The sequence below is a fragment of the Chrysemys picta genome, chromosome 12 (genome assembly GCF_011386835.1).
Source record: "Chrysemys picta bellii isolate R12L10 chromosome 12, ASM1138683v2, whole genome shotgun sequence".
Classification (NCBI taxonomy): domain Eukaryota; kingdom Metazoa; phylum Chordata; order Testudines; family Emydidae; genus Chrysemys; species Chrysemys picta.
The window spans coordinates 1628964-1656142 of record NC_088802.1 but is presented as its reverse complement, the minus strand read 5'-3'; the positions used below and the strand labels follow the sequence as shown (position 1 = coordinate 1656142).

Here is a 27179-nt window from a genome sequence, read left to right as displayed (position 1 = left end):
CCAGGCAGGACTTTGGGGAGCCTCCTCTCCCTCGGAGCAGACTGTCTCCAGGGCAAGAAGCTCACACGGCTTCACCTCCTGGGTCTCTCCTGGGAGCATTCAACTTCTGCCCCTCCATGTGCTTCCCACAGCGAGTCCGCCTAGGCGGGGTCCTGGGGCAGCCAGGGGGTCCTGCACCCCCACTCCGCAGTCAGACGTGACTCTCAGCCAGCCGGGGACACAGAAGGTTTATTAGATGACTGGAACATGGCGTAGGGCAGAGCTTGTGGGTACAGAGACCAGGACCCCTCAGTCAGGTCCATTATGGGGGCCAGGGAACCCAGAGCTGCGTTTGGGCCCCACTCCATTTCCCCAGCCAGCTCCAAACTGAAACTCTCACACACCCTTACCCCACCACCTAGAGACTTAAGAAATGCAAAGGGGAAACTGAGGCACTCACAGTATTCAGAGAAAACATTAAGAACATTCCCACTTCGTCACAGGGTGCGTGTGGGGTGGAGGCCCTGGTGCATCATAGAATATGGGGGTGCGTTGAGGGGAGGCAGCCCCGGTGCATCATGGGAGACGGGGGGAGGTGGCCCCGGTGGATTGTGGGAGATAGGGGTGTTGGGGGAAGGCGGCCCTGGTGCACCATGGAATATGGGGGTGTGGGGGGGCAGCCCCAGTGCATTGTGGCATACGGAGGTGTGGGGGGGAGGTGGCCCTGGTGCATCATGGGAGACGGGGGTGCGTGGGGGGGACGCAGTCCTGGTGCATACTGGGGGTGCGTGGGGGGGGCAGCCCCAGTGCATTGTGGGAGCTGGGGGCACTTGGGGATTGGCTGGCTACCTCTGTCTCCAGGGGCCCCTTTAATTCCCCCTCTCCATCCTCCCCTTTAAGAAAAGTGACGTCATCATGCGGTGCCAAGCACCAGATGGGCGGGGGGGGGGGGACGAGGGATATTTTTTACCCATAAAATCACCATGGAAACCACCACCCCCCCACACACACACACATGTGCCCCTCCCCCATCTCCCACTCTGAAGTGGGGGGAGTGGGGGCCCGGACTCCTGGGTTCTCTCCCTGGCTCTGGGAGGGGAGTGGGGGCTGGTGGTTAGATCAGATGGGGGGGGCAGGACTCCTGGGTTCTCTCCGGGCGGGGGCGAGGAGTGGGGGCTGGTGGTTAGAGCAGGACTCCTGGGTTCTCTCCGGGCGGGGGTGGGGAGTGGGGGCTGGTGGTTAGAGCAGACGGGGGGGCAGGACTCCTGGGTTCTCTCTGGGCGGGGGTGGGGAGTGGGGGCTGGTGGTTAGAGCAGACGGGGGGGCAGGACTCCTGGGTTCTCTCCGGGCGGGGGTGGGAAGTGGGGGCTGGTGGTTAGAGCAGACGGGGGGGCCCCGGACTCCTGGGTTCTCTCCAGGCGGGGGCAGGGAAAGGGGGCTGGTGATTAGAGCAGACGGGGGGGCCCGGACTCCTGGGTTCTCTCCGGGCGGGGGCGAGGAGTGGGGGCTGGTGGTTAGAGCAGGACTCCTGGGTTCTCTCCGGGCGGGGGTGGGGAGTGGGGGCTGGTGGTTAGAGCAGACGGGGGGGCAGGACTCCTGGGTTCTCTCCGGGCGGGGGTGGGGAGTGGGGGCTGGTGGTTAGAGCAGACGGGGGGGCAGGACTCCTGGGTTCTCTCCGGGCGGGGGTGGGAAGTGGGGGCTGGTGATTAGAGCAGACGGGGGGGCCCCGGACTCCTGGGTTCTCTCCAGGCGGGGGCAGGGAAAGGGGGCTGGTGATTAGAGCAGACGGGGGGGCCCGGACTCCTGGGTTCTCTCCGGGCAGGGGCGGGACCGCGGGACTGGCTCGGGGCTCACTAATCCTGTACCCATTAACCGGGGAGCCGGGAAATGAGCCGTTGTTTGTGCAGCCCCGTGTGTGTCACCAAAACAAACAGCCCCTGACCCCAGGGCCGCAAGGCCAGACTGCCCCAGGGGGGCACCGGCCCTTCCCCCTAGGGAGCGCTGCCAGCCTGAGCCCAGCCCTATCGCCTGGGGGGGAGGGACCCACGGCTGGACCTGGCCCTGGCCCCGCGGGGGAGGCTCCCCATAGCAGAGCCGCCAGGCCAGGAGCAGGTGCGCGGGTCCCCCCCAGGACCCACCATGGCCCCCTCCCTCTGCACCCTTCTGCTGCTCGCCCTCTGCCCAGGTACGGGGGGGGGGATGGAGCCCCCCAGGGACGGGGCAAGCGAGGGCGCGGAGGGAGTTCGGGGAGGTCGAGCTGCGTGGGGGGGGGGCGAAATGTCCTCCCTGCACTCGTTCATTGGGCCTGTTTCTCGTTCCCCTTTTCCTGTCCCCCCATCCTGCAGCCCCTCCCTCCCTCTCTCGCTCCCGGCTTAAGCCTCCATCCCTCTCCCCTTTTCCTTCCCCTCTCGCAAGCCGTCCATCCTTTCTTTCTTTCTTTCTCTTCCCCCCTTTCTCGGGCTCTCCTCCCCTCTCTCTCTCTTGTTTTTTCCCTTCCTTCTCTCTCATCTCTGCTCTTTTTGTCTCATTCGCTCTCTCCCTTTCCCCCCGAATCTCTCTCTCTCCTCCCTTGGGCCTTGCGTTCATTCCTGCTTGTTCCCCGTCTCCCCCAGGTGCCTGGGCGCAGCCCCTCGAGGAGGCAGCGCCCTCCTGTGGCCAGGACGTGGCCATCCGCAATGGCACGTTCGCCCTGTCGGACGGGTACCGCCCGGGCAGTGTGCTCACCTACTCCTGCCCCCCGGGCTTCTACCCCTACCCGCTGGGCAGCCGTCTCTGCCAGGATGACGGGCGCTGGACCACGCTCCGCACCCCCACCGGCTCCGTCTTCCCCCAGCCGCTCTGCCGAGGTACAGGGTGCCCGGACACCGGGGTTCTCTGGGAGGGGAGTGGGGGCTAGTGTTTAGAGTGGGGTGGGGGTTGGGGGCCAGGACTCCTGGGTTCAATCCCCGGCTCTGGGAGGGGAGTAGGGTCTAGTGGGGCATGGGGGCCAGGAGCCAGGACTCCTGGGTTCTCTCCACTCTGGTTCTGTTCTGGTTTCAGAGATCCGCTGCCCGGCGCAACTGGCGTTCGAGAACGGCTCGTTCCAGCCGCGCCGGGCGTCCTACCCCGTGGGCAGCATCCTGACCTTCGAGTGCCTGGACGGGTACATGCTGCGGGGGCCGGCCCAGCGCACCTGCCAGGAGAACGGGCACTGGGACGGGGGCACCCCCGCCTGCGACGATGGAGGTGAGACCCCCTTATCCCCCTGCGCCCCCATATCTCCCTGAGAGCCCCATCCCCCTGTGCCCCCATATCCCCTGAGAGCCCCCCCATTTCCCCTCTGCCCCATATCCCCCTGCGCCCCCGAGAGCTCCCTGAGCCCCCATTGCACCCCTGAGAGCCCCCCATTTCCCCCGTATCCCCATATTTCCCTGCGCCCCTGAGAGCCCCCATACCTCCTGTATGCCCCAAGCACCCCCATGTCCCCAGGGAGCTCAGGGGTGGAGGTGGGTCCCGGGGGGTTGGAGACTGAGGGATTTGGGGGCCGTTCTCACCTCTCTCTCCCCCCAGCTGAGCACTGCCCCAACCCCGGGGTGCCGGCCGGGACGACGAAGAGTGGTAGCCGGTACCGGCTGGGCGAGCGGGTCTCCTACCGCTGCCAGGCGGGGCTGTCTCTGGTGGGGTCCGCGCAGCGCGTCTGCACTGAGGCTGGGGAGTGGTCGGGGGCCGAGCCCAGCTGCAGAGGTGAGTGATTCCCCCCCACCCCCACCGCCATCCCTGGCCCAGGGCTCCCCCTTCTGGCCCTCCACCCCCTCCAGGTTCCCCCACCCCTGGGGCTCCTTCATCACCTTCCACAACACCCTCCCCATCTGCCCAAGCTCCCCATCCCTCCTTGACCCTCTGTCTCCCCCCCCACCTCCGGCGCCATGTTCCCTGCTGCCTGGCTAACAGGGGCCCCGCTTCCCCCTGCCCGCACAGCCCCTTTCTCCTACGACCGGGTGGAGGACGTCGGGGCCGAGTTCGGAGCCTCCTTCTCCAACGTCTTGGGCCTGGCCAGCTCCTCGGCCTCCTCCGGCCTCAATGCCTCCATCATAAAGCCATGTGAGTCTGCCTGGGAGTGGGGGGGGAGGCAGGCCCTGGGGGGATTCTGACGGGGTGGGGACCAAGGGGAGAGGGTGGTCTCTGCAGGGCGATGAGGATGCATTGGGGGCGGAAGTCCAAGAGATGGGGGTGGCAAGAGGCAGTGGGAAGAGGAGGGAATTGAGGGAGTGTGGGTTAGTACTAAGGGGTGTAAGGGAGGTGGGGCACACAGGGGGATCCCTCTCCCCAGGATGTTGCGGATGACCTCTCCCGGTTCCCCTGCCCAGCAGCGTTCCTGGGCCGCAGGCTCATTGTTAGCAAGGACAGCTTCGTTAACGTCTACCTGCTAGTGGACTCCTCAAAGAGCGTCAACAGAGAAAGCTTCCAGATCTTCAAGGAATGGGTGGAGAACATTGTGGACCGGGTGAGTCAGGGACTATGTTTCAGCATTGGTTCTCAAGCGCCTCAACACCAGCCATGGCCACTGCGATTTCTAGGGGTGTCTACAATAGTACGGGGCACCTCAATGTCTGTTGTGGATGCTGCAAGTTCTAGGTCCTTGTATGTCAGCTCAAAGGTTCTTCACTGCCAGACCTGGATGACACAAGTTCTGTGCACATGCATGCTGGTTCTAGGTACATCAACACCAGCCATGGACTCTGCAAGTTCTAGAGGCTTGTGTGCAGGTGCTACATACCACAGGCCAGCCATGAATGCTACAGGTTCTAGATGCCTGCATGCCTGTTCCAGGTATCTCAATAGTGGCCATGGGCACTGCAAATTGTAGCTTCTCCCACATCTGATCTAGGTATTTCAGTGCCAACAATGAGTGCTGCAAGTTGTAGGGGCCTGTACCCCAGTTCTAGGAATCTTGCTGCTGCAAGCTGTCGTGGAGTGTGGGGGGACACCAGGCCCTGCACCCCCGGCTTCCTGCGATTCACCCTGACTCTCAGCCAGCCAGTAAAGCAGAAGGTTTATTTAGACGACAGGAACACAGTCCAAGACAGGTCTTGCAGGCACAGACAACAGGAACCCCCTCAGTTAGGTCCATCTTGGGGTCCCAAGGCACCCCAGCCCCATTGGGAGGTCAGAGCCCTGTCTGCCTCCCAGCCATGTCACCAGCCAGCTCCTGAAACTCTCCCTTCAGCGACCCCTCCCACAGCCTTTGTTCAGTTTCCCGGGCAAAGGTGTCACCTGGCCTCTAACCCCTTCCTGGGTTCTCATGTTACATGCTCAGGTATTCTCCCTTGGCCAGTCTCCCATCCCCCAATGCAGACTATCCTAGCCACACTCCCCTGTCAGCATTCACAGACCACAGTAAGAACAGTCCCAGTTCGTCACACAAGCTCTAGGTGCCCATATGCTGATTCTACCTACAATGACACCTTATAGACATTGCAAGCTCTAGGTATCGCCACCTTGGTTCTAGGTTCTTCAATACCAGCCACACGTGCTGCAAATTCTAGGTGTCTCAGTGTTGGGTTTAGGTGCCTCAGTACCTGCTCTGGGCCCCTCAGCACTGGGTCTAGGTGTCTCTCATTGATAGAGCTCACTTTCCTGTTCTTTCTCATATGCTGTTCTCCTCTTCCTCCCTCCCTATCTCTCACCCGTTCCAGATTGCCAGCTTTGAAGTAGCGTCCAGCTTTGCTGTGATCTCCTACGCCACCAAGCCCAAGAAAATCGTTTCCATTTATGATCCAGAAGCTTCTGACGCGGATGCGGTTATCAGAAAGATAAAGACGGGGATGAATTTTCAAGGTCCTGCATGCTTCCTCTTCACAGGGCCTCCCTAATGCATGGGGGTCTTGGGCTGTCAATACCACTCACACCCTGTATTAGGTGCCTCAGCACCCTGGATATTACTTGGGTTCTAGGTGCCTCAACACCTGCTTTTAGATTGGGAGATGGACGGTGGTGGTCTCGTTAAGCCAGTAATAAACTATCATTAGGGTTTCTAAAAATAATAGAATGTAACTTGATAACTCAGAAAGTATCGCACCCACCATGAACTAACTCTATTTTGGATCTTACTATGACAGATAAAGAGGAATTGATCACTGGACTGCAAGTTGGTGGTTGCCTAGAGACCAGTGATCGTGACCTGATTGCATTCAATATGAGCAAACAGAGACAGTCCCAGATGGAAATATATATATTTAGTGCTTCAAGAGAACTCATTTCCCCAACCCAAGGAAAATGCAGAGTGAAACTGAGTGGGAGGAAATGTTAAGTTCTAGGTGCTTCAGTACCAGCCCTTAATCTCACTAGAATTTTAGTTGCCTCAACACTAGTCCAGGGCACTGTCAGTTCTTGATGACTTAGCATCACTTGTGGACACTATTGGTTTTAGGCACCGCAACCCCAGTCACAGACATTGTTGGTTCTAGATGCCTCAACATGCATCATGGGGATTATAGGTTCTAGGTGCCTCAATGGCCGCACCTCCTTTAAGGCTTTAGATGCATCAACACCATCAGAGACGACCCATGCCTGCTGATGGGGGAGGGGCAGAGCAAGGGCAGCTGGCTTCAGCAGTGTTACTGAGCATACTCAGTCCATGTGAGCATGCTCTGTCCAAGCCAAGCAGCAAATCTGGGGGGTGGAAGGAACGTGATCCCACATGCCCCCTCACGCATCACCTCTGGAATTCAGCTCTAGATAGATCTATTCTAGCTATTGTCATTACTGGCTCTAGGCTCCCCCACATGGGTTTCAGATGCTTCACTATATCCTGGGTTCTAGGTGCTTTAGCACCAGTTCTAGGTATGTGGGGTATTTTATCCTTTTGCAGATCATGGCAACGGGACTGGAACCAACATCCGAGCGGCGCTGCTGGAGGTGTATAACATGATTCTGTTCCAGCAGCAGTCCTTTGACCGGCAGGGCAAGCCAGATGCGTGGAAGAAAATCCGGCATGCCATCATTGTGCTGACAGATGGTGAGGAGTGACTGTTCCATTCTTTGGGGGCCAGGAAAAGGGTTATCTGATCCCCACTCTCACTGGGTGCAGGTCAAGCTTCCCAACTGCATAGCCCCTTGTCAAAGGGCCCCTATCTTGGGGCCAGGGAATGGGTCATATCTGCTAACCCATAGGATGTTGTTTCAGGCAAATACAACATGGGAGGATCCCCCAAGGATGCAGTAGACAAGATAGAAGGGGTCCTAGAGATCAAGCCAGACAGGAAAGACTACCTAGGTGAGTCTGCCAACACCCTTGGGTCCATTCCACATGCCAGTGATAGTTGCAGTCCTTCATTGATGTGATCTACCTGTTCTAGGTGCCTTAATGCCGGTTCTAGGTGCTTCATGTGACGTTGTGTAGTCTATATGGTTTTATAAAAACATAAGAAGAAGTGAATATAATGTAACTGGAATATGCTTCATGCAAAAGCTCTCTTGTAAGGTATCATTACAAAGCTTATAATCTAATGAGTGTGATCATCACATTTGTATAAAGGTACCACTCTTGTATCTAAAACTAGAAATATAAAATGTAACTCTGAGGGCCTATTGTAATTATGTAAAGTGTGGGCCATTAATGATGGTTAGGAATCTTGATGACTCCCATTAACAAGGACCATTGTCTGCAGATGGCTGTATTTACCTGTTAGTCTCCCTGTATATGTGTGTGCTGGCAAGTGAGCAATGAAGTCTTGCAGTGACATGTGATCATGTCACCTGAACTGGAATCCATCTTTAACCTGGTGCTTTTCCAGTGGGGGGGGGGGTGGAAACCCAGAGGGACAAAGAGTTCCCGCCTTATGCAAAAGATATATAAAGGGGTGGAAGAGAACAGAGGGGGAGAGAAGCCATCATGAAGAATCCCCTAGCTATCACCTGAGCTGCAACAAGAGCTGTACCAGGGGAAAGGATTGTGCCCAGGCCTGGAAGGTGTCCAGTCTGAGAAAAAACTTACTGAAGCATCTCTGAGGGTGAGATTATCTGTATTCAGTTTGATTAGGCATAGATTTGCGTATTTTATTTTATTTTACTTGGTGACTTACTTTGTTCTGTCTGTTACTACTTGGAACCACTTAAATCCTACTGTCCGTATTTAATAAAATCACTTTTTATTTAGTAATTTACTCAGAGTATGTATTAATACCTGAGGGAGCAAACAACTGTGCATATCTCTCTATCAGTGTTATAGAGGGCGAACAATTTATGAGTTTGCCCTGCATAAGCTTTATGCAGGATAAAACGGATTTATTTGGATTTAGACCCCATTGGGAGTTGGGCATCTGAGTGCTAAAGACAAGCACACTTCTGTGAGCTGTTTTCAGGTAAACTTGCAGCTTTGGGACAAGTGATTCAGACCCTGGGTCTGTATTGGAGCAGACGGGAGTGTCTGGCTCAGCAAGACAGGGTGCTGGAGTCCTGAGCTGGCAGGGAAAACAGAAGCAGGGGTAGTCTTTGCACATCGGGTGACCGCTCCCAAGGGGGTTTCTGTGATCCAACCCGTCACACTTCATTACTTGGCTGTGGCTACAGTTCCAGGATCTTGGCACTTCCCATTCTAGATTTGTCAATATCTTCCTTGGCGCTGCAATGCCAGGATCTGGGTGTTACGAGTTCTAGGTGCCTAAAAACTAGTTCAGGGATCTGGGAATTCCCAGTTCTAGACGCATCAGTATTCTATTTATATTCTTGGCTTTAGGTGCCTCAACAGGGGTACCAGACACTTTAAGCCCAAGTATACTCTGTCCTGGTGTTATATCAGCTCTGTATACCCCAGTGCCTTCACAACAGGTTATTTGTACTGTTGGTTTTAGATGATTTAATATCACCTGTTGGCATGGCAGCAGCATGTTCTTTGCAACATTGGTTCTAGATGTGTCTACATACATTCTGGATGCCCTCTGTGTTAGTCCTGCTACCTAACAGGTTATTTAATCTCTTCTGGGTATCCCAATAGTACTCCTCTATGAAGATATTACCACTGCTGGTTCTAGGTGCTTCAACACCCATCCTAAGCAGCTCAGTAGCTTACCACCAAGTTATTTGTACCGCTGGTTCTAGGTACCACTACACTTGTTCTGTTTTCCCAAGACCAGACCTGGCTACGAGATGAGTTTTCTTCCCACAAAAAAGTTTTGATGAAGGCAACAAAGGCTTTTATTAAGAATTTTCTTCAGAAGTTTCTGGGTATATTTCAATTTTTGCCAATTTTTTCAGTTTTAACTGAAAAGAGATATTGCCTGCTGAAAAATTTTGACCCAAAAGGTCGTTTTTCTTTGTTCAGGGGGAGGGATGTTCCACACTTTTTAGTAGCTCATCTTGCTACCAAGTTTTCTGCTTTCTTGATTCTAGGTGCCAGTTATAGGTATGAATAATGATAACTCAATTTTAGCATCTATATGCTACAATTTCCAGGTTCCTCTGTGCACCCTATTCCTCACTAGCGGATTCCTTCTACTCTGGGTTCTAGGTACCTCAACACTGGTTCTAGGCATTATTAGGTCCTAGATGGTCCTAGGTCCTCTGTTTGTCAGAAAGCTGGGAATGAGCAACAGGGGATGGCTCACTTGATGATTACCTTTTCTGTTCATTCCCTTTGAAGCACCTGGCATTGGGCACTGTCAGAAGACCGGACACTGGGCTAGATGGACCTTTGGTCTGACCAAGTATAGCCGTTTTTATGCCCTAGTAATAAGTTTTAGGCACTGTGCCAATTCTAGGCACCACAGTACCAGTCCTAGTGCCTTGCTGCTGGGCTATTTGCCCTATTTGTTCTAGGTGTATCAGCGCAGGTTCTAGGTGCCTCAACACCATTTGTAGGCACTGCTGGGTTCCAAAATGCCCTAATTATTGGTTCTTGGCACACTGCTGGTTGTAGACTCCACACTACCAGGGACAGGGCTCTCCAGTGACCTTCCAGCCTCAACACCAGCTCCAAACCCTTCAGATTCTCAGTGCCCTCATGCAGTTTCTTGACTTGCCTCCTAGATATCTATGCCTTTGGGATTGGGAAGCACGAGGTGGACTGGGTTGGCCTTAATGAGATTGCTTCCAAGAAGGAAGGGGAGAGGCACGCCTTCAGGATGGACTCCAGCCAGAATCTCAAGGCTGCGTTCGAGGATGTCCTGGGTACATCGGGGCCGACAGCGGGCGCGGTATCCCCCTGTCACAGCGTGGGGGCCTCGTCTTTGCAGGCTGTCTAGTCAAGCTGCCAAGGAGGAGGGCTGGGGCGTCTCATCTCCATGTCTGGAACTGGGTGGGGGCGTCTCTCCCAGAGGGGAACCGAGCCAGCGGGGGGTCTCTTCCCATGGGGGAAGAGTTGGGGGGGGCCTCCGCTGGGACTATGGGGCCATGTGGGCTTGGGGGTCTTCCAGGACAGTCACCCTAGGGTGTGGGGGACACACAGAGGTGCATGGCAAGCAGTGACCCCGAGGACTAACCCTCTTCCCCCCCATGGCACAGACACCAAAAACATCCATGATCTCTGCGGGCTGGGGAATGATTCGCAGAGTGCCACGCACCAGCAGCGGAACCCCTGGCACGTGGTCATCATGGTGGGTCTGTCTGCTGAGCCCTCTGGGGGTGCTGTCCCATTCCCTCCCTCCCTGGGGGGTGGAACCTCTGTCCCAGACACCTGGGTCCCGTTCCCTCCCTCCCCGGGGGCTGTGAGCACTGCAGGGCCCCCTGGTAGTGCTGGGAGTGGGGGTGCTCCTCCCACGGCCCCTCCCTGCATTTGCCCCTTGTCACGGTGTGTGGGGGAGTCAGGGCCCTGCACCCCTCTTCCTGGGATTCCCCAGGACTCTCAGCCAGGCAGTAGAACAGAAGGTTTATTGGACAATAGGAGTGCAGTCTACAGCCGAGCGTGTAGGTACAACCAGAACCTCTCAATCAAGTCCTCCTGGGAGGTTCAGGGAGCTCAGACCCCAGCCCTGGGGTTCCCTGCGTTCCACAACCCAGCCCAAACCGAAACTGAAACTGAAACCTCCTCCAGCCACTCTCTCCCCCTCCCCCCGGCTCCCCCTCTCCCTTTGTCCAGTCTCCCTGGCCAAGGTGTCGCCCACCCCCACCCCCCCCGGCTCAGGTTACCTGCTCAGGTATCCTCACTCAAGGGGAGTCACCCCCTGCTCTCCCATCACCCATGCAGCTAGCCCCAGTAAAACCAGACGCCATACCCAGGTCAGTCCGCCCCGCTCCCTGCTCCTCACACCCTCTCCCTGTCCGTAGGGGAGGACGGGCGCCTCGTGCCGGGGGTCCCTGCTTTCTGACTCGTGGGTCCTGACAGCCGCACACTGCTTCAACCAGGTGACAGACACGTCCCTCTGGAGAGTGCAAGTGGATAAGCGTGAGTCCTGGCTTCCAGCCCACCCGTTCCAACCCACTAGACCCCCCTCCCCTCCCAGAGCCGGGGAGAGAACCCAGGAGTCCTGGCTCCCAGCCCCCCCTGCTCTAACCCACCAGCCCCCACTCCCCTCCCAGAGCCGGGGAGAGAACCCAGGAGTCCTGGCTCCCAGTCCCTGCTGCTCTAACCCACCAGCCCCCACTCCCCTCCCAGAGCCTGGGGGAGAACCCAGGAGTCCTGGCTCCCAGCCCCCCCTGCTCTAACCACTAGCCTCTTTCCTGGCACGCGCCTGTTGGCAGAGTCGCCTCCGGCCCTTCTCCCCTTTCCAACTTTTCCTCAGCTCCGAGCTGGGCCCTCCGTTCCCCTCATCGCACCCCTGCCCGGCCCCTGGCTGGCCTGGACCTCACTGACGGGCAGGAGAACAGCCCCATGGACCGACAAGGGGAACGAACAGAGCAGGGCAGATGGCGAGTGAACCATCCCACCGGCCAGTCCCAGCCTCTGGCAGCCCGAGGGCTGCGTCCTTGGCCATCCTGGCTAGTAGCCACCCATGGCCCCATCTGCCCGGAGCTTTAGCCTTACAGCATCCTCCAGCAGTGAGTTCCACAGGTTGTCGGGGCACTCGGTGATGCCTTGCGTGGGTTTGGAGCCCGCTGCCTGGTCACTTCCTCGCGTGTGCCCCGGTTTCTGTGTTCCGGGAAGGGGCGAATACACACCCCGGGTCCCGCTCTCCAGCCGCCTCGGTCGTCTCTTTGCCAAGCTGACCGGGCCTAGGCGCATGGACCAGCCCCCGAATCAGCCCCGTGTCCCGAGGGGGAGCGTCCAGCCTGAGGGCCTGTCCCGTGGGGCTGGACCAGGCCTGAGGCTGTGTTTCGGGGCAGGGCTGAACATCTCCATCGAGCACAGGATCGACCACCCGAGGTACAACGTCACGGCCAAGGCCGGCCAGGGCATCCCCGAATACTACGACTACGACGTGTCGCTGATCAAACTGAAGCAGGCCGTGCAGTTCTCCGGGCAGGTCAGGTGAGAGCGGGGCAGGGGCCTGGCCCCTCTAGGGGGAGCCGGCTCCCCTCCGGCCCCAGGGCAGGGACGGGCTGGCTCAGGGGGGCGGGGAATGGGGCAGGGGCCTGTCCCCTCTAGGGGCCGCCAGCCCCAGCTCAGCGCCCATCTGTCTCCTCCCCAGACCCATCTGCCTGCCCTGCACAACGCGAGCGAACCGAGCGCTGAAGAAGCCCCAGGGGGCGACGTGCAGGGATCACGGTGAGTGCGACGTCCCAGGGGCCGTGATCGCCCCATGTGTCCCTCGAGCCTGGCACCCCAGGGAGCGTCTCGCCGCACCGGCTCCGCGGGCAGGGGCATCAGGGCGGGGGTGGGGCCTGGGGGGTGGGGGCCCCGCTCGGAGCGGCGGGCGGAGGCGGGCGGCTCGGGGGGCAGAGCAGGGAAGGCTGCCAGCCAGCGTCCCGGCTTGCCTGGCATGGAGGGGCAGGCCTGGGTGGCTCCCACCCACTTCCAATCCGCCAGCTCCCGGCATGGCCCCACGTGAAAACCTCTGTGCTGAATGTGCCCCCTCTGATTTTAACACCCACTAACCCTCACTCTAACCACCACCCCATCCTTCCAAGGAATGAACCCAGGAGTCCTGCCCCAGCCCCTCCCTGCCACAACAACTAACCCCCCCTGCTATTCCAGGGAACCCGGGCATCCCAGCCCCGGCCCCCCGCCGCCCGTCCAGGGAACCCAGGCGTCCCAGCCCCACCCCCCGCTGCCCGTCCAGGGAACCCAGGCATCCCGGCCCCGGCCCCCGCCGCCCATCCAGGGAACCCAGGCGTCTCGGCCCCGGCCCCCGCCGCCCGTCCAGGGAACCCAGGCGTCCCGGCCCCGGCCCCCGCCGCCCGTCCAGGGAACCCAGGCGTCCCGGCCCCACCCCCCGCTGCCCGTCCAGGGAACCCAGGCGTCCCGGCCCCACCCCCCGCCGCCCGTCCAGGGAACCCAGGCGTCCCCGGCCCCGGACCCCGCCGCCCGTCCAGGGAACCCAGGCGTCCCGGCCCCGGACCCCGCCGCCCGTCCAGGGAACCCAGGCGTCCCGGCCCCGGCCCCCGCCGCCCGTCCAGGGAACCCAGGTGTCCCGGCCCCGCCCCCTGCTGCCCGTCCAGGGAACCCAGGCGTCCCGGCCCTGGCCCTCACCGCCCGTCCAGGGAACCCAGGCGTCCTGCCCTAACCCGGCTGTCTGCCCTGCAGAGCTGGAGCTGCTGGGCCTGGAGCGGGTCCCCGCCCACTTCATCTCCCTGGACAACCAGAGGTTAAATGTGCAAATCAAGACCAACAAGTCGGTAGGTGGGGCCCTGTGCCCCAGAGTGGGGGGGGGGTCTGTCCCAGGTGCCGTGGGGGGCACCTGCCCCACCCCATGGCTCCTGCCCCATTTGGGGGGCCATTTGCAGCAGGGAGAAGATGCTGCCCCTGTCCCAGCTGCTCAGGGAGAGCTGGGGGGGAGGGGCTGATGGGGTGTGTGTGTCCCCCGTGCCCCCCATCTCTGCTGCGCTGGGGGGCAGGGGAGCCCGGCTGTGCCTGGAGCGGGAGCTGCCCGGGTGCTGGCCTGGCAGGCTGGGGAGCTCGGCTTAGAGACACACACTGACACCCTCGTGCACCCGGTCTCCCTCGCACACCCTGACACGCGCATGCACCCCGGTCTCCCTCGCACACCCTGACACGCGCACGCTCCCCCGGTCTCCCTCGCACACCCTGACACGCACATGCATCCTGGTCTCCCTCGCACAGCCTGGCACACGCACGCTCTCCCGGTCTCCCTCGCACACCCTGACAGGCACATGCATCCCGGTCTCCCTCGCACGGCCTGGCACGTGCACGCGCAGCCCCAGTCTCCCTCGCATGCCCAACACGCACACCCCTGGTCTCATTCGCACACACCCACATGCACATGCACACACGGTCTCCCTCACACACACCCCGACACACGCGCGCATGCACACACACACATACCGTTTCCCATGTACACACCCTGACACACGTACACAAACCCTGACACACGTGGACACACCCCAACACGTGCACACACCTGGTTTCCCTCGCACACACCCCGACACACACACCCCGGTCTCCCTCGCACACACCCCATCGCACATCCCCAACACACACACAGTCTCCCTTGCACACACCCCGACACATACAGAGACTCCCAGTCTCTCCCTCGCACACGCCCCGACACACACCTGCCAACGCACACACACCCGGTCTCCCTTGCACACCCCAATGTGCACACAAACACCCCCCAATGCACACACAAACACCCCCCACCCACACATGGTCTTCCTTGCACACCCCCAGGCATGCACATACACACACCGATGCACACACATCGACATGTACGCACACACCCGCAGTCTTCCTCGCACACACCCAGACTCATGCACACACCCCAACACACACCCGCACACCCGGTCTCCCTAGCACACACCCCGACGCACGTGCACACACACTCACACGCTTGTGTTACTGTTGGCGCTGTGACCTCTCCCTGGGGAGATGGGCCGGGCCGTGGGCTCTGGGAGTTGTGCTGGGCCGAGCCGGGGTCGGGAGGTGGGGCTGCTTTGTGCGTTCAGCGTCTGTTCCTCTGCGACCCGGTTCCTTCTGTGGAATTATCCGCTGCCAGAACGTCAGTGGAGCCGGCGCTCGCCGGAGCCGCGCCAGTCCCGCCACGTTGGCCACACACACAACCATGGACCCGGGGCCTGGGCCGGCACCGGCCGTTCATTGCCACACGGGATTTTTAGGCGTGTCTGCAAAATACCATCAAATCCGAACGAAACGGAGTGCGCTTCCCAGGCGGGCCAAAGAGCGAGGCTGGAGCCAACAGCAGCACATCCCCCGCACGCAAGCGGGCGGCAGAAACCCGATGTCCTCAGACAAATTCCTTCCCTTGCACCGGGCCGGAGATCCCCCGAGTCCTGCCTGGCCCCAGGGGGCAGGGAGGGGTTTAGAGGGTGTCACGGAGTATTGGGGGACTCAGGGCCCTGCACCCCCGGCTTCCTGCGATTCACCATGACTCTCAGCCAGCCAGTCAAGCAGAAGGTTTATTTGGATGACAGGAATACAGTCCAAGACAGGTCTTGCAGGCACAGACAACAGGACCCCCTCGGTTAAGTCCAGCTTGGGGTCCCAGGGCATCCCAGCCCGCCCCCCCTTCGGGGGGGGGTCAGAGCCATCTCTGTTTTCCAGCCATCTCTCCAGCTCGCTTCCAGCACACTGCCTTCAGCGACCCCTCCCACCGCCTTTGTCCAGTTTCCCGGGCTAAGGAGTCACCTGGCCTTCAACCCCTTCCTGGGTTCTCATGTTACACTCCCAGGAATGCGCCCCCGGGCCGATTCCATCCTCCAATGCAGACTATCCCAGCCACACTCCCCTGTCAGCATTCACAGACCACAGTGAGAACAGGCCCAGTTCGTCACATCTCTCCCCCCTTCGAGACCGAACTGAGCAGGGTCACTTTAGCCAGTGACCCGGGGAAGTTCGAACCTACCCCCGTTCCCATGGATGCCCCCGCATCCCTCCCATTCCTTGGTGAGAATTACACCAGGCCCCTCCAGTTTCACGCCCCCCCTTAGGTTGGGGTGCTTGATGGCACTTGCAGTTCGCATGTGGGAAGGTTTATACGGCCTGTGCCCTTTTCCCACCCCCATACCTCTGGGGCTCCAACTGGGCTGTGGTTTTCTCCCAGCGCTTCAGTCTGGAGGTCTGTGCTTTGGGCTCTCTTGGTTCAGAGCCGCCCTTTTTACCTTGGCCACCCTCCGGAAAGGCTCCTTTATGCTGGGCAAGGGTCCTAAAGCTGTTTTCCCCTTGTCCCAGGCCTTCCTCCCCCTCTGACAGGGGTCACAGGATCCGCAGTACTGTCGGACAGTAACAAAGACCCCAGGCCAGTAAAAGCTCCGTAGCAGCCTCTGCTGGGTACGCCAGGTTCCCTGGTGCCCTGAGAGAGGAATGTCATGGGCCCGGCACAGCAGCTGGCGGCGATACTTCTGGGGTACCACCAGCTGCCTCCTGATCCCCCCTGACTCCATTTTCCCTGGGGGAGCCCATTCTTGGTACAGGAACCCCTTCTCCCACAGGAACCTTTTCCGGCCACCTCGTCCCATGGTCTGTACCGCATTGAGGTCGGCCAGGTCCCTTATCTTCTGCAAGGAGGGATCTCTCTGTAACTCGGCCTGGAACTCAGCAGCTGGGACGGGGATGGCCACCTGCTCTTTTTCGCCCGCTGGGTCCGAAGCTGCAGCCTCCCTGAGCCGCGTCCCTGGGCGTTCCCTCCCCACCAGGTTAGGGTCCCGCGCCTCAGGCAAGGCACCCCCCTCAAGGCCAGGGCGCAGTGCCCCTCGCCGGCTCTGACTGCGGGTCACAACTAAGGCGGTCTGGGGGCTGCTTGGCCAGTCCTCTAGGTCCCCCCCCATCAACACCTCAGTGGGCAAATGGTGGTGCACTCCCACGTCCTTGGGGCCCTCCTTGGCCCCCCATTTCAGGTGTACCCTCGCTACGGGAACCTTGAATGGGGTCCCGCCCACCCCGGTCAGGGTCAGGAAGGTGTTGGGCACCACCCGATCTGGGGCCACCACCTCGGGCCGGGCCAGTGTCACCTCTGCGCCCGTGTCCCAGTATCCATAAACTTTCTTCCCATCCACCTCCAGGGGAACAAGGCACTCGCTCCGCAGGGACAGCCCCGCGCCAACCCTGTAAACGGAGAACTTTGAATCCGGAGCATCTGGCCCCCCAGAGAAGCTGGCCTGGGGCCCTTCTCTCTCTTGAGCAGTTGATAAGCTGCCAGCCCCTCTTGCGTGAGAAGCCTGCCCCCCGTCCGTCTGGGCCTCTACCAAGTTAACCCGGTGCGGGTTCGGTCTGCTTAGTTTGTCCTTGAGCTTGGGGCACTGGGCCCGAACGTGGCCTCTTCGGCCGCAGTAATAGCAGCTCAGGTCCCGTGGGTCCCCTCGAGCCGGTCGGTTGTCCCTGATGCTGGGCATTTCCCGGGGGAGGGGATTTCCAATATTCCCCCTTTGGGAGGTCCCAGGGTAACTCTCTCTTTGCATCGCGGCGGGCCTGTTCCTTTGGGGCTCCTCCCTGCCACCCCCTGACCGGCTCTTTACAAACTCATCAGCCAGCTGCCCGGCGTGTCGCGGGTTCTCTGGCTTTCTGTCCACCAACCACAGCCTCAGGTCGGATGGGCACCGCTTATACAGTTGCTCCAGTACCAGCAGTTTAATCAGGTCCTCCTTCGTCTGGGCCCCACCAGCCCACTTGCTGGCGTATCTTTCCATGCGGACGGCTAGTTGCAGATATGAGACCTCAGGGGTTTTATCTTGACTTCGGAACCTTTTCCGGTACATCTCAGGAGTCAGCCCAAACTCACGTAGCAGGGCCTTTTTGAATAGTTCGTAGTCCCCTTTCTCTGCCTCTCCCAGTTGGCGGTACAATGCCACGGATTTGGGGTCCAGTAAGGGGGTAAGGACCCGGAGTCTGTCCGCGGGATCCACCCGGTGCAGCTCGCAGGCCGTCTCAAAGGCCTCCAGGAAGTCATCCATGTCCTCCCCCTCCTTGTATGGGGCCATGATGCACTTATCAAAGCTCCGTGCAGTCCTGGGTCCCCCCTCACTCACCGCAGCCGGGGGTTCGCTGCCCTTCAATCTCGCCAGTTCCAGGTTATGCTGACGCTGTCTCTCATTCTCCTGTCTCTGTCTCTCTTTCTCCTCCCGTTCACGCTGATGCTGTCTCTTATTCTCCTCCCGTTCATGCTGTCTCTGTCTCTTTTCACGCTGATGCTGTCTCTCTTTCTCCTCCCGTTCACGCTGATGCTGTCTCTCTTTCTTCTCCCGTTCATGCTGTCTCTGTTGTTCACGATCCTCCAGCTCTCTCAGTTTTAGCTCTTTCTCCCATTCCAGCCAATTCCGCTCCCCGGATGCCGAACGTCGCCGGGAGGATCCTCTGCTGGCCGGCGGGCTTCGCCGGGGGGACCCCCTGCTGGCCGGGGGGTTCACGGCGCCTTCGGTATTTGCTGGGCTCCTCCCCACCCTTCCCCTAGGCATAGGAAGGAGGGGTCTCGGGAAGCCCTCAGCAGCCGGCTGACCACTCCCAGCTGGGGCAGACACTGGTGCCTGCGCTGCATTTGCCAGGCTGCTTCCCTGAGACACAGGGATCAGTTCATTCGCGCGATCTTCCGCCTCCAGCTGGGCAATGAGCTGTTCTTTGGTGAGCCTCCCAATGCGCAGCCGCCTCTGCTTGCACAGCTCCACCAGGTCGCTCTTAAGCCGCTTGGCATACATCTTCCTGCTGGCCACTCACCGGCCTGTGTGCTCACAGCTCCCCACAGTTCCCAGGGGGCCCCCTAGTGTGCCAGCCCTTCTCGAGGTCACCACCTCTCTGCCAGGGTCGAGCTGCAGACTCCTCCGCCCCTGGGACCACTTGCTGCGATCCCCCCGGGGGACCCTGTTACTGCAAAAGTCCTTCTTGCTGGTCACACACTCCCAGGGGTAATAACCGTCTCTCTCTCACTCTTCAGCACGCCTGGTCCCCGTCAATCCCCCTTCGTTTTACTGCTTCCCAGTCACTTACTGCAGGAAGCGCCGTTCACGGGGTGCAGTAGATCCCACCGCTGCCACCAGTTGTCACGGAGTATTGGGGGACTCAGGGCCCTGCACCCCCGGCTTCCTGCGATTCACCATGACTCTCAGCCAGCCAGTCAAGCAGAAGGTTTATTTGGATGACAGGAATACAGTCCAAGACAGGTCTTGCAGGCACAGACAACAGGACCCCCTCGGTTAAGTCCAGCTTGGGGTCCCAGGGCATCCCAGCCCGCCCCCCCTTCGGGGGGGGTCAGAGCCATCTCTGTTTTCCAGCCATCTCTCCAGCTCGCTTCCAGCACACTGCCTTCAGCAACCCCTCCCACCGCCTTTGTCCAGTTTCCCGGGCTAAGGAGTCACCTGGCCTTCAACCCCTTCCTGGGTTCTCATGTTACACTCCCAGGAATGCGCCCCCGGGCCGATTCCATCCTCCAATGCAGACTATCCCAGCACACTCCCCTGTCAGCATTCACAGACCACAGTGAGAACAGGCCCAGTTCGTCACATCGGGCGAAGAGAAGGGGCTGACCGGACGCGGGTGCCGGGGATCCCCCGAGTCCTGCCTGGCCCCAGGGGGCAGGGAGGGGTTTAGAGGGCGAAGAGAAGGGGCTGATCGGACGCGGGTGCCGGGGATCCCCCGAGTCCTGCCTGGCCCCAGGGGGCAGGGAGGGGTTTAGAGGGCGAAGAGAAGGGGCTGACCGGACGCGGGTGCCGGGGATCCCCCGAGTTGCGCCCGGCCCCAGGGGGCAGGGAGGGGTTTAGGGGGTGAATAGTCTTGCCCCCCCCTCCGAGGTGGGAGAGAACCCAGGAGTCCTGCCCCCGCCGTGGGAGAGAACCCAGAAGTCCCAACCCCCCCCCCAAGCAGCGAGAGAACCCAGGAGTCCTACCCACGCCCCCAAGGTGGGAGAGAACCCAGGAGTCTGGAGACCCCCCTCCAGGAGGTGGGAGAGAACCCACGAGTCCTGCCCCCCCACGGTGGGAGGGAACCCAGGGTCCTGTCCTCCCAAGCTGGGAGAGAACCCAGGAGTCCTGGTGCCCGGCTAAGCCCTGGCTCTCGCCCGCAGCGCCCTTCGTGCATTGGTGGCGCCATCCAGCCTGGCATGATCTACGCCAACGTGTCGGACGTGTCCCAGGTGGTGACCGACCGGTTCCTCTGCTCTGGGCAGGAGGCCAGCGGCGGCTCGAAGGAGGAGTCTACCTGCAAAGGTGACACGGGGCCTGTCCCCTCTAAGGGCCGCTGGCTCCCCCAGCCCCACGGCAGGGACCGGCTGGCTCAGGGGGGCAGGGAATGGGGCAAGGGTCTGTCCCCTCTAGGGGGCGCCGGCTCCCTCGGCCCCACGGCAGGGACTGGCTGGCTCAGGGGGGCAAGGAAGGGACAGGGACTGGCTGGCTCGGGGGGGGCAGGGAAGGGGATTTGTCCCCTGTGGGTCTGAGTTCTGGTTTCCACCCACAGGTGAATCTGGGGGGGGGTTGTTCCTGGAGAAGAAGAGGAGATATTTCCAGGTTGGTAAGCCCCTCCCCCCAGCTTTCTTGTCCGGACGCCTGGGTCCCATCCTCCCTCTCCCTGGGCCTGGGAGCTGTGTGTGTGTTGGCGGCGGGGGGATGCCCTGGACACCTGGGTCCCATCCTCTCTGGCCCGGGGGCTGGGAGCTGTGTGTGTTGGGGGGCGGGGGGGGGCTGTCCCGGATGCCTGGGTCCCATCCTCTCTCTCCGTGGGGCAGGGGGGGGGGCTGTCCTGGACGTCTGGGTCCCAACCTCTCTCTCTGTGGGGCTGGGGGGGGGCTGTCCTGGATCCCTGGGTCCCATCCTCTCTCTCCGTGGGGCGGGGGGGGGGGTTGTCCTGGACACCTGGGTCCCATCCTCTCTCTCCGTGGGGCGGGGAGGGGGGGTGTCCTGGACACCTGGGTCCCATCCTCTCTCTCCGTGGGGCGGTGGGGAGGGGCTGTCCTGGATGCCTGTTGCCCATCCTCTCTGGCCTGGGGGCTGGGAGCTGTGGGGGTGTCCTGGACGCTCGGGTCCCATCCTCTCTGTCCCCAGGGCTGGGAGCTGTGCAGGTGGGGGGGAGCTGTCCCGGACGCCTGGGTCCCAGCCCCGTGTCTGTCTCCCCAGGTGGGTGTGGTTAGCTGGGGCACCTACAGCCCCTGCCGCTCGAAGCAGAAGGAGGTGGAAAGGAGGCCACCCACCCGGGGCCACGTCCCCCGCGACTTCTACATCAGCCTTTTCCGGGTGCAGGACTGGCTGCGCCAGCACCTGGGGGGCCTGGGGAGAGAGACCTTTATCCTGTAGCGGGGACCACCCCCGCCCCCCCACAGCCTGCGCCCCCCCCACAATAACAGTGTTTGCTAACTCGGGTCTCTGTGTGGTTTGTGCCTGTCCCGGAGTCCCCGGGCGATGCTCTGGAACTGCTCCCCACAAAGCCAGGCAGGACTTTGGGGAGCCTCCTCTCCCTCGGAGCAGACTGTCTTCTCACGGCTTCACCTCCTGGGTCTGACCTTGGAGCATTCAGCATCTGCCCCTCCGTGCGCTTCCCACAGCGAGTCCGCCCCGGCGGGGTCCTGGGGCAGCCAGAGGGTTCTGCACCCCCACTTCGCAGTCAGACGTGACTCTCAGCCAGCCGGGGACACAGAGGTTTATTAGACGACAGGAACACGGTCTAAAACAGAGCTTGTAGGTCCAGCGAACGGGACCCCTCAGCTGGGTCCATTTTGGGGTCCCGCAAGCCAGACACCCACGTCTGCCCTCATTCCCCGTCCCCAGCCAGCTCCAAACTGAAACTCTCCTGCCCCTCCTCCTCTGGGCTTTGTCTCTTTCCTGGGCCAGGAGGTCACCTGATCCCTTTGTTCTCCAACACCTTCAGCTGGCACCTTGCCGGGCCTGTGGGCAGTTGTTGAACGGCTGGATCCCATCTAAAGCCAGCATGTCCTTGACCTCTCTCCCCAGGCTCTGGGCTGCTTTCCCAGTGACTCTGAACGGGGAACACCTGATGGGGAGATTGGCTCCCACCTCAGGGAAGAGACCCACCCAGGGGTCTTCCCCCTTCTCCTCCCAATCCTCCCTTTTCAGGTCCAGGGGTCCCCTCACTCTTCTCCCATCCAGCAGCTCGAACGGGAAGAACCCCGTGGATTCCTGGGGCACCCCCAGCTGCCTCCCGATTCCCCCCAGTTCTACTTCCCCTTGGGGAGCCCATTCCTGGTACAGGAATCCCTTCTCCCACCGGACTCTGTCCCTGCAGCCGTCCCCAAGGGGGTTTGCAGCGCTGTGGCCAGCAAGTTCCCTCAGCTTCTCCAAGGAGGGATCCTTCTGCAGCTCGGTCGGGAATTCAGTTGCTGGGGGAGGGAGTGGGACCTGTTCCCTCTCACTGGCTGGGCCTGGGGTCACAGCCCCCCGAGCCCTGTCCCTGGTAGCTCCATCCCTGCTGTGTAATCACTTCCCAGCAGCACGTCTGGACCAGGCAAACCTGGTTGGCAGCCGACCTGCCCTGCCTGTGTCCCCCCCAACTCAGCTGGGGTCCCCCCACTCAGCTGGGGTCTCAGCTCCCACCGTGCCCAGCACTGTCCTTGTTGTCCCAGTGGGGGCAGGCAGCGAGATCTCTGCTCTGGTCACAGCATCAGAGCCAGCGTGAGCCCCCTCTCCGGTGTGCAGGGGGGTGGGGAGCATCTCTCCCCCCCACTCCGCCCCAGGGGTCTGGTTACAGGTGGGCAGGTATCCTGAGCCCAGCAGCCCCTCCCTCCTGCCAGCCAGGTCATTTGCATTTTCACTGACCATTTCCCTCTTAGCCAATTGGTTCCCTGGATTCAAATTCAAATCCTCGGCCCTTACAGGAGCGGGGCCTGGATCCTGTCCCAAAGAGACACAGTCACCCCCCAACAGGACCTCACAGCCGAGATCCTGGAGAACCCCAACGACCAGCCAGCCCGACCCCTCCTGGGTCTGCACAGGGATCCGGACCATAGGCCGGGCGAGGGGCTTCATCCCTGGGACCTTCCCCCAGGTCACACAGCCCCTCAGCATCTGCGGCTGCACCACCCGGGGCCTGACACCAGTTCTCTGTGTCCCAGGGTCTCGCCACCCCAGGCAGGTCCCCCCATTGACCCCCACCTTCCGCTCCCACTGGGGGTCCGAGGGGCCTGAGCCCAGGAGACTCCACGCAGACATAGGCCGGGGCCAGGAGTGGGAGCCTGTCCACCACCCACCCATCTGGCTGACAGCATCTATGGCCTTGGGACCCAGCAAGGGAGCTAGATACCAGGGCTTTTCCGCAGGGTCCCCCTGGTTCAAATCACCAGCCTGCTCGAAGGCCGTGTGGTGGGCATCCACATCCCCCCCCCCTCCTTAACCAGGGGCAGCAATTTAGTGTCGAGGGTCCCTGCGGAACTGGCAGCCCGGGGTCTATCCCCACTCACCCCTGGGGAGCCCCCTACGCCTCTCCGCTCCACCAGCGCCCGTCCATGCTGCCGCTGCTTCTCCTGCAGCTTTTCCTCGGGCTCTCGCTCTCTCTCATGTCCTCTCGCTCTCTCGGACTCAGCTCCAGTCCCATCCGTCTCCGATCCCCCGATGGGGAACCCGAGCGTGAAGACCCCCGTCTGGTCGGGGACCAGACTCTCGGGGATGCCTGGCTACTGCTCCAGCTGCTCCCAGATCCTCTTGTAGCCCCGTCTGGGTCAGGATTCTGCTCCTTAGGGCCGTCCTCGTCCTCCAGCTGCACGATTCACTGGGCCTTGGGGAACTTCCCAGTGCGTCACCCTCTCTTTGCACAGGATCACAATGTCCTTCTTGAGGAGATGGTGATGGGCCATCACTCCGCTGTTCCCCAGGTGCTTTGGACTAGAGTGACCAGATGTCCCGGTTTTATAGGGACAGTCCCGATATTTGGGGCTTTTTCTTATATAGGCTCCTATAACCCCCCACCCCCAGTCCCGATTTTTTACACTTGCTGTCTGGTCACCCTACTTTGGACTCAGGCCCGTGTGCTCTCAGCTCCCCCACGGTTTCCAGGAAGAACCCCTAGTGTGCCAGCCCTTCTCGTGGTCACCGCCTCTCTGCCAGGGTCGAGCTGCAGACTCCTCCGCCCCTGGGACCGCTCGCTGCAATCCCCCCGGGGGACCCTGTTACTGCAAACGTCCTTCTCGCTGGTCACACACTCCTAGGGGTTAATCGCCCCCTGAAACCATCCCACCTCTGAGCCTTCGGCACGCCTGGTCCTCGGTATCCCCCCTTCGTTTTACTGCTCCCCAGTCGCAAGAAGCGCCATTCACGGGGTGCAGTACATCCCACCGCTGCCACCAGTTGTCACGGAGTCCCCGGGCGACAATCTGGAACTGCTCCCCACGAAGCCAGCCAGGACTCTGGGGAGCCTCCTCTCCCTCGGAGCAGACTGTCTCCAGGGCAAGGAGCTCACACGGCTTCACCTCCTGGGTCTCTCCTGGGAGCATTCAGCATATGCCCCTCCGTGCGCTTCCCACAGCGAGTCCGCCCCGGCGGGGTCCTGGGGCAGCCAGAGGGTCCTGCACCCCCACTTCGCAGTCAGACGTGACTCTCAGCCAGCCAGTAACACAGAGGTTTATTAGATGACAGGAAAACGGTCTAAAACAGAGCTTGTCGGTCCAGAGAACAGGACCCCTCAGCCGGGTCCATTCTGGGGTCCCGTGAGCCAGACACCCCCGTCTGCCCTCACTCCCCGTCCCCAGCCAGCTCCAAACTGAAACCCCCTCCAGCCCCTCCTCTGCTGAGTTCCTTTCCCGGGCCAGGAGGTCACCTGATCCCTTTATTCTCCAACACCTTTAGCATCCCCTTGCAGGGGGGAGGGGCCCAGGCCATCCATTGCCAGGAGACAGAGTGTCGGCCACCTATGCACCCTGGCCCTTTGCACCAATCACACCCCCTGATCCCACCACCTAGAGACTTACAAACTGCAAAGGGGAAACTGAGGCACCCACACAGTATTCAGAGGAAACATTAAGAACATCCCCACTTCGTCACAGTGCCCCTGGCTGGGCACCCCCCCCAGTGCTGTGAGCTTCCCCACGGCAGTGCCCCCCAGCTCAGTACCTCCTCAGTGCTGCGAGCTTCCCCACGGCAGTGCCCCCAGTCGGGCACTCCCTCCAGCGTTGGGAACTTCCCACAGCAGTGCCCCCAGCCGTGCACCTGTGATGAAGTGGGGATGTTCTTAATATTTTCTCTGAATACTGTGTGGGTGCCTCAGTTTCCCCTTTGCAGTTCGTAAGTCTCTAGGTGGTGGGATCAGGGGGTGTGACTGTTGCAGAGCCCGAGAGGGCAGGTGTGATGGTGTCTGCACAGAGAATGGCCGACACCCTGTCTCCTGGCAACTCATGGCCTGGCCCCTCCCCGGCAAGGTGCCAGCTGAAGGTGTTGGAGAACAAAGATCAGGTGGCCTCCTGGCCCGGGAAAGAGACAAAGGCCGGAGGAGGGGCTGGAGGGGGTTTCAGTTTGGAGCTGGTTGGGGAAATGGAGTGGGGCCCAGCACCGGGGTCTGGGCTCCCCACCCCCCCAAGATGGACCTGACTGAGGGGTCCTGGTCTCTGTACCTACAAGCTCTGCCCTACGCCGTGTTCCTGTCGTCTAATAAACCTTCTGTGTTACTGGCTGGCTGAGAGTCCCGGGGAATGGCAGGAAGTGGGGGGTGCAGGCCCCGACTCCCCCACACTCCGTGACAGCACCCTAGGGCTGTGAACTTCCCCATGGCAGTGCCCTTGCCAGGCAGCCCAGCGCTGTGAGCTTCCCCGCAGCAGTGCCCCAGGTCGTGCACCCTAGGGCTGTGAGCTTCCCCACAGCAGTGCCCTCAATCGGCCACCACAGCGCTGTGAGCTTCCCCCTGGCAGTGCCCCCAGTCGGGCACCCCCCCAGGGCTGTGAGCTTCCACACGGCAGTGCCCACGGCCAGGTACCCCATGGCTTTGAGCTTCCGAATGGCAGTGCCCCTGGCCAGGTACCCCAGGGCTGCAAGATTCCCCACAGCAGTGCCCCCTTCTCTCATTCCCTTCTCCAGGGGTCTGACTCCCTCCCCAGGCAGGCCCAGGACAGGGGTGAATGGGCGGGTCCCGGCCAGGCTGGGGCAGGGAGCGGACGGGGGAGGGTGCTGGGGGCCGTGACCCACGTATACAAATACTGGCCTTGGACTTCAGCCCCATGTGCTGCATGTCTGGGATGGGATTGGAGTGGGGGGCTGGGAGCCAGGACTCCTGGGTTCTCTTCACACCCTCCTTTCTGGGACGCAAAGCTGCCAGTTCTCAGGAAAGGCAGCAGGTGCCCCCCCCACCCAGGTCTGCGGTTTGGCCCGGGGCGGGGGCAGCTGGCAGCCGGCGCGGGAAGGCGGAAGTTTGTTTAGGGAGGGGAATTAATTGGGGGGCGGCCCCTTGTGTTTGCTGCCCCATTTCCCGAAAGTCACCTGGCTGGTTGGGCTGGGGGGGGGCGTCTCCCCTCCTGCCCCCCCGCCTCCATGTGCCCCCACCTGTCCCCTGAACCCCCACCTGAGCCCCCACCTGCCCCCTGTGCCCCCTCCTGCCCCCCACCTCCTGACACTGGCTCATGCCCTCTCCCAGCCCCCCGTGAATTCCCTCAGACCCGCCCCCCCCGTCATTTCCGGACACGGTGCCAGGCAGGGCAGGTTTCGCAAGGGGCACCAGGAACTGGCCGAGAGAGAGAGACCCCCCCACCCTGCCCCCCAGCTCCACCTCAACCCCTCCCCCAGCTCCCCTCGCCCTCCAGCTCCCCCTCAACCCCTCCCCGCCAGCTCCCCTCGCCCCCCAGATCCCCCTCAACCCCTCCCCCAGCTCCCCTCGCCCTCCAGCTCCACCTCAACCTCTCCCCCCAGCTCCCCTCGCCCCCCAGCTCCCCCTCAACCCCTCCCCGCCATCTCCCCTCGCCCCCCAGCTCCCCTCAACCCCTCCCCCCAGCTCCCCTCGCCCCCCAGCTCCCCCTCAACCCCTCTCCCCAGCTCCCCTCGCCCCCCAGCTGCCCTCAACCCCTGCCCCCAGCTCCCCTCGCCCCCCAGCTCCCCCTCAACCCCTCCCCCCAGCTCCCTCGCCCCCCAGCTCCACCTCAACCCCTCCCCCCACCCCCCAGCTCCCCTCGCCCCCCAGCTCCACCTCAACCCCTCCCCCCAGCTCCCCTCGCCCCCCAGCTCCCCCTCAACCCCTCCCCCCACAACCCCTGTCCCTCCCCCGCCCCCTCTCCCTCCTAGCACCTGCCCCCTCCCCCGCCCACAGCCCA

General features: G+C 61.3%; 1 protein-coding gene across 4 annotated transcripts; it reads left to right on the top strand.

Annotated features, from left to right (window-relative positions):
* Positions 1-1823: 1823 nt before the first annotated feature.
* LOC135974885 (complement C2-like) lies at positions 1824-21297 on the top strand. 4 transcript variants are annotated; one of them, XM_065564032.1, is made up of 18 exons: positions 1824-2164; positions 2592-2825; positions 3019-3204; positions 3529-3702; positions 3910-4059; positions 4326-4462; positions 5655-5796; positions 6830-6976; positions 7145-7234; positions 9985-10125; positions 10459-10550; positions 11221-11338; positions 12217-12361; positions 12522-12598; positions 13577-13668; positions 20016-20157; positions 20405-20454; positions 21061-21297. In XM_065564032.1, the coding sequence occupies exons 1-18, from the start codon at positions 2119-2121 to the stop codon at positions 21235-21237; spliced, it is 2340 nt and encodes a 779-aa protein (XP_065420104.1). In that variant the 5' UTR covers positions 1824-2118; the 3' UTR covers positions 21238-21297. The 4 variants fall into 4 exon arrangements, with proteins under 4 accessions (XP_065420104.1, XP_065420106.1, XP_065420107.1 ...); XM_065564034.1 differs by having other exon boundaries at positions 1825-2164; positions 4329-4462; XM_065564035.1 differs by having other exon boundaries at positions 1828-2164; positions 3937-4059.
* Positions 21298-27179: the final 5882 nt, after the last annotated feature.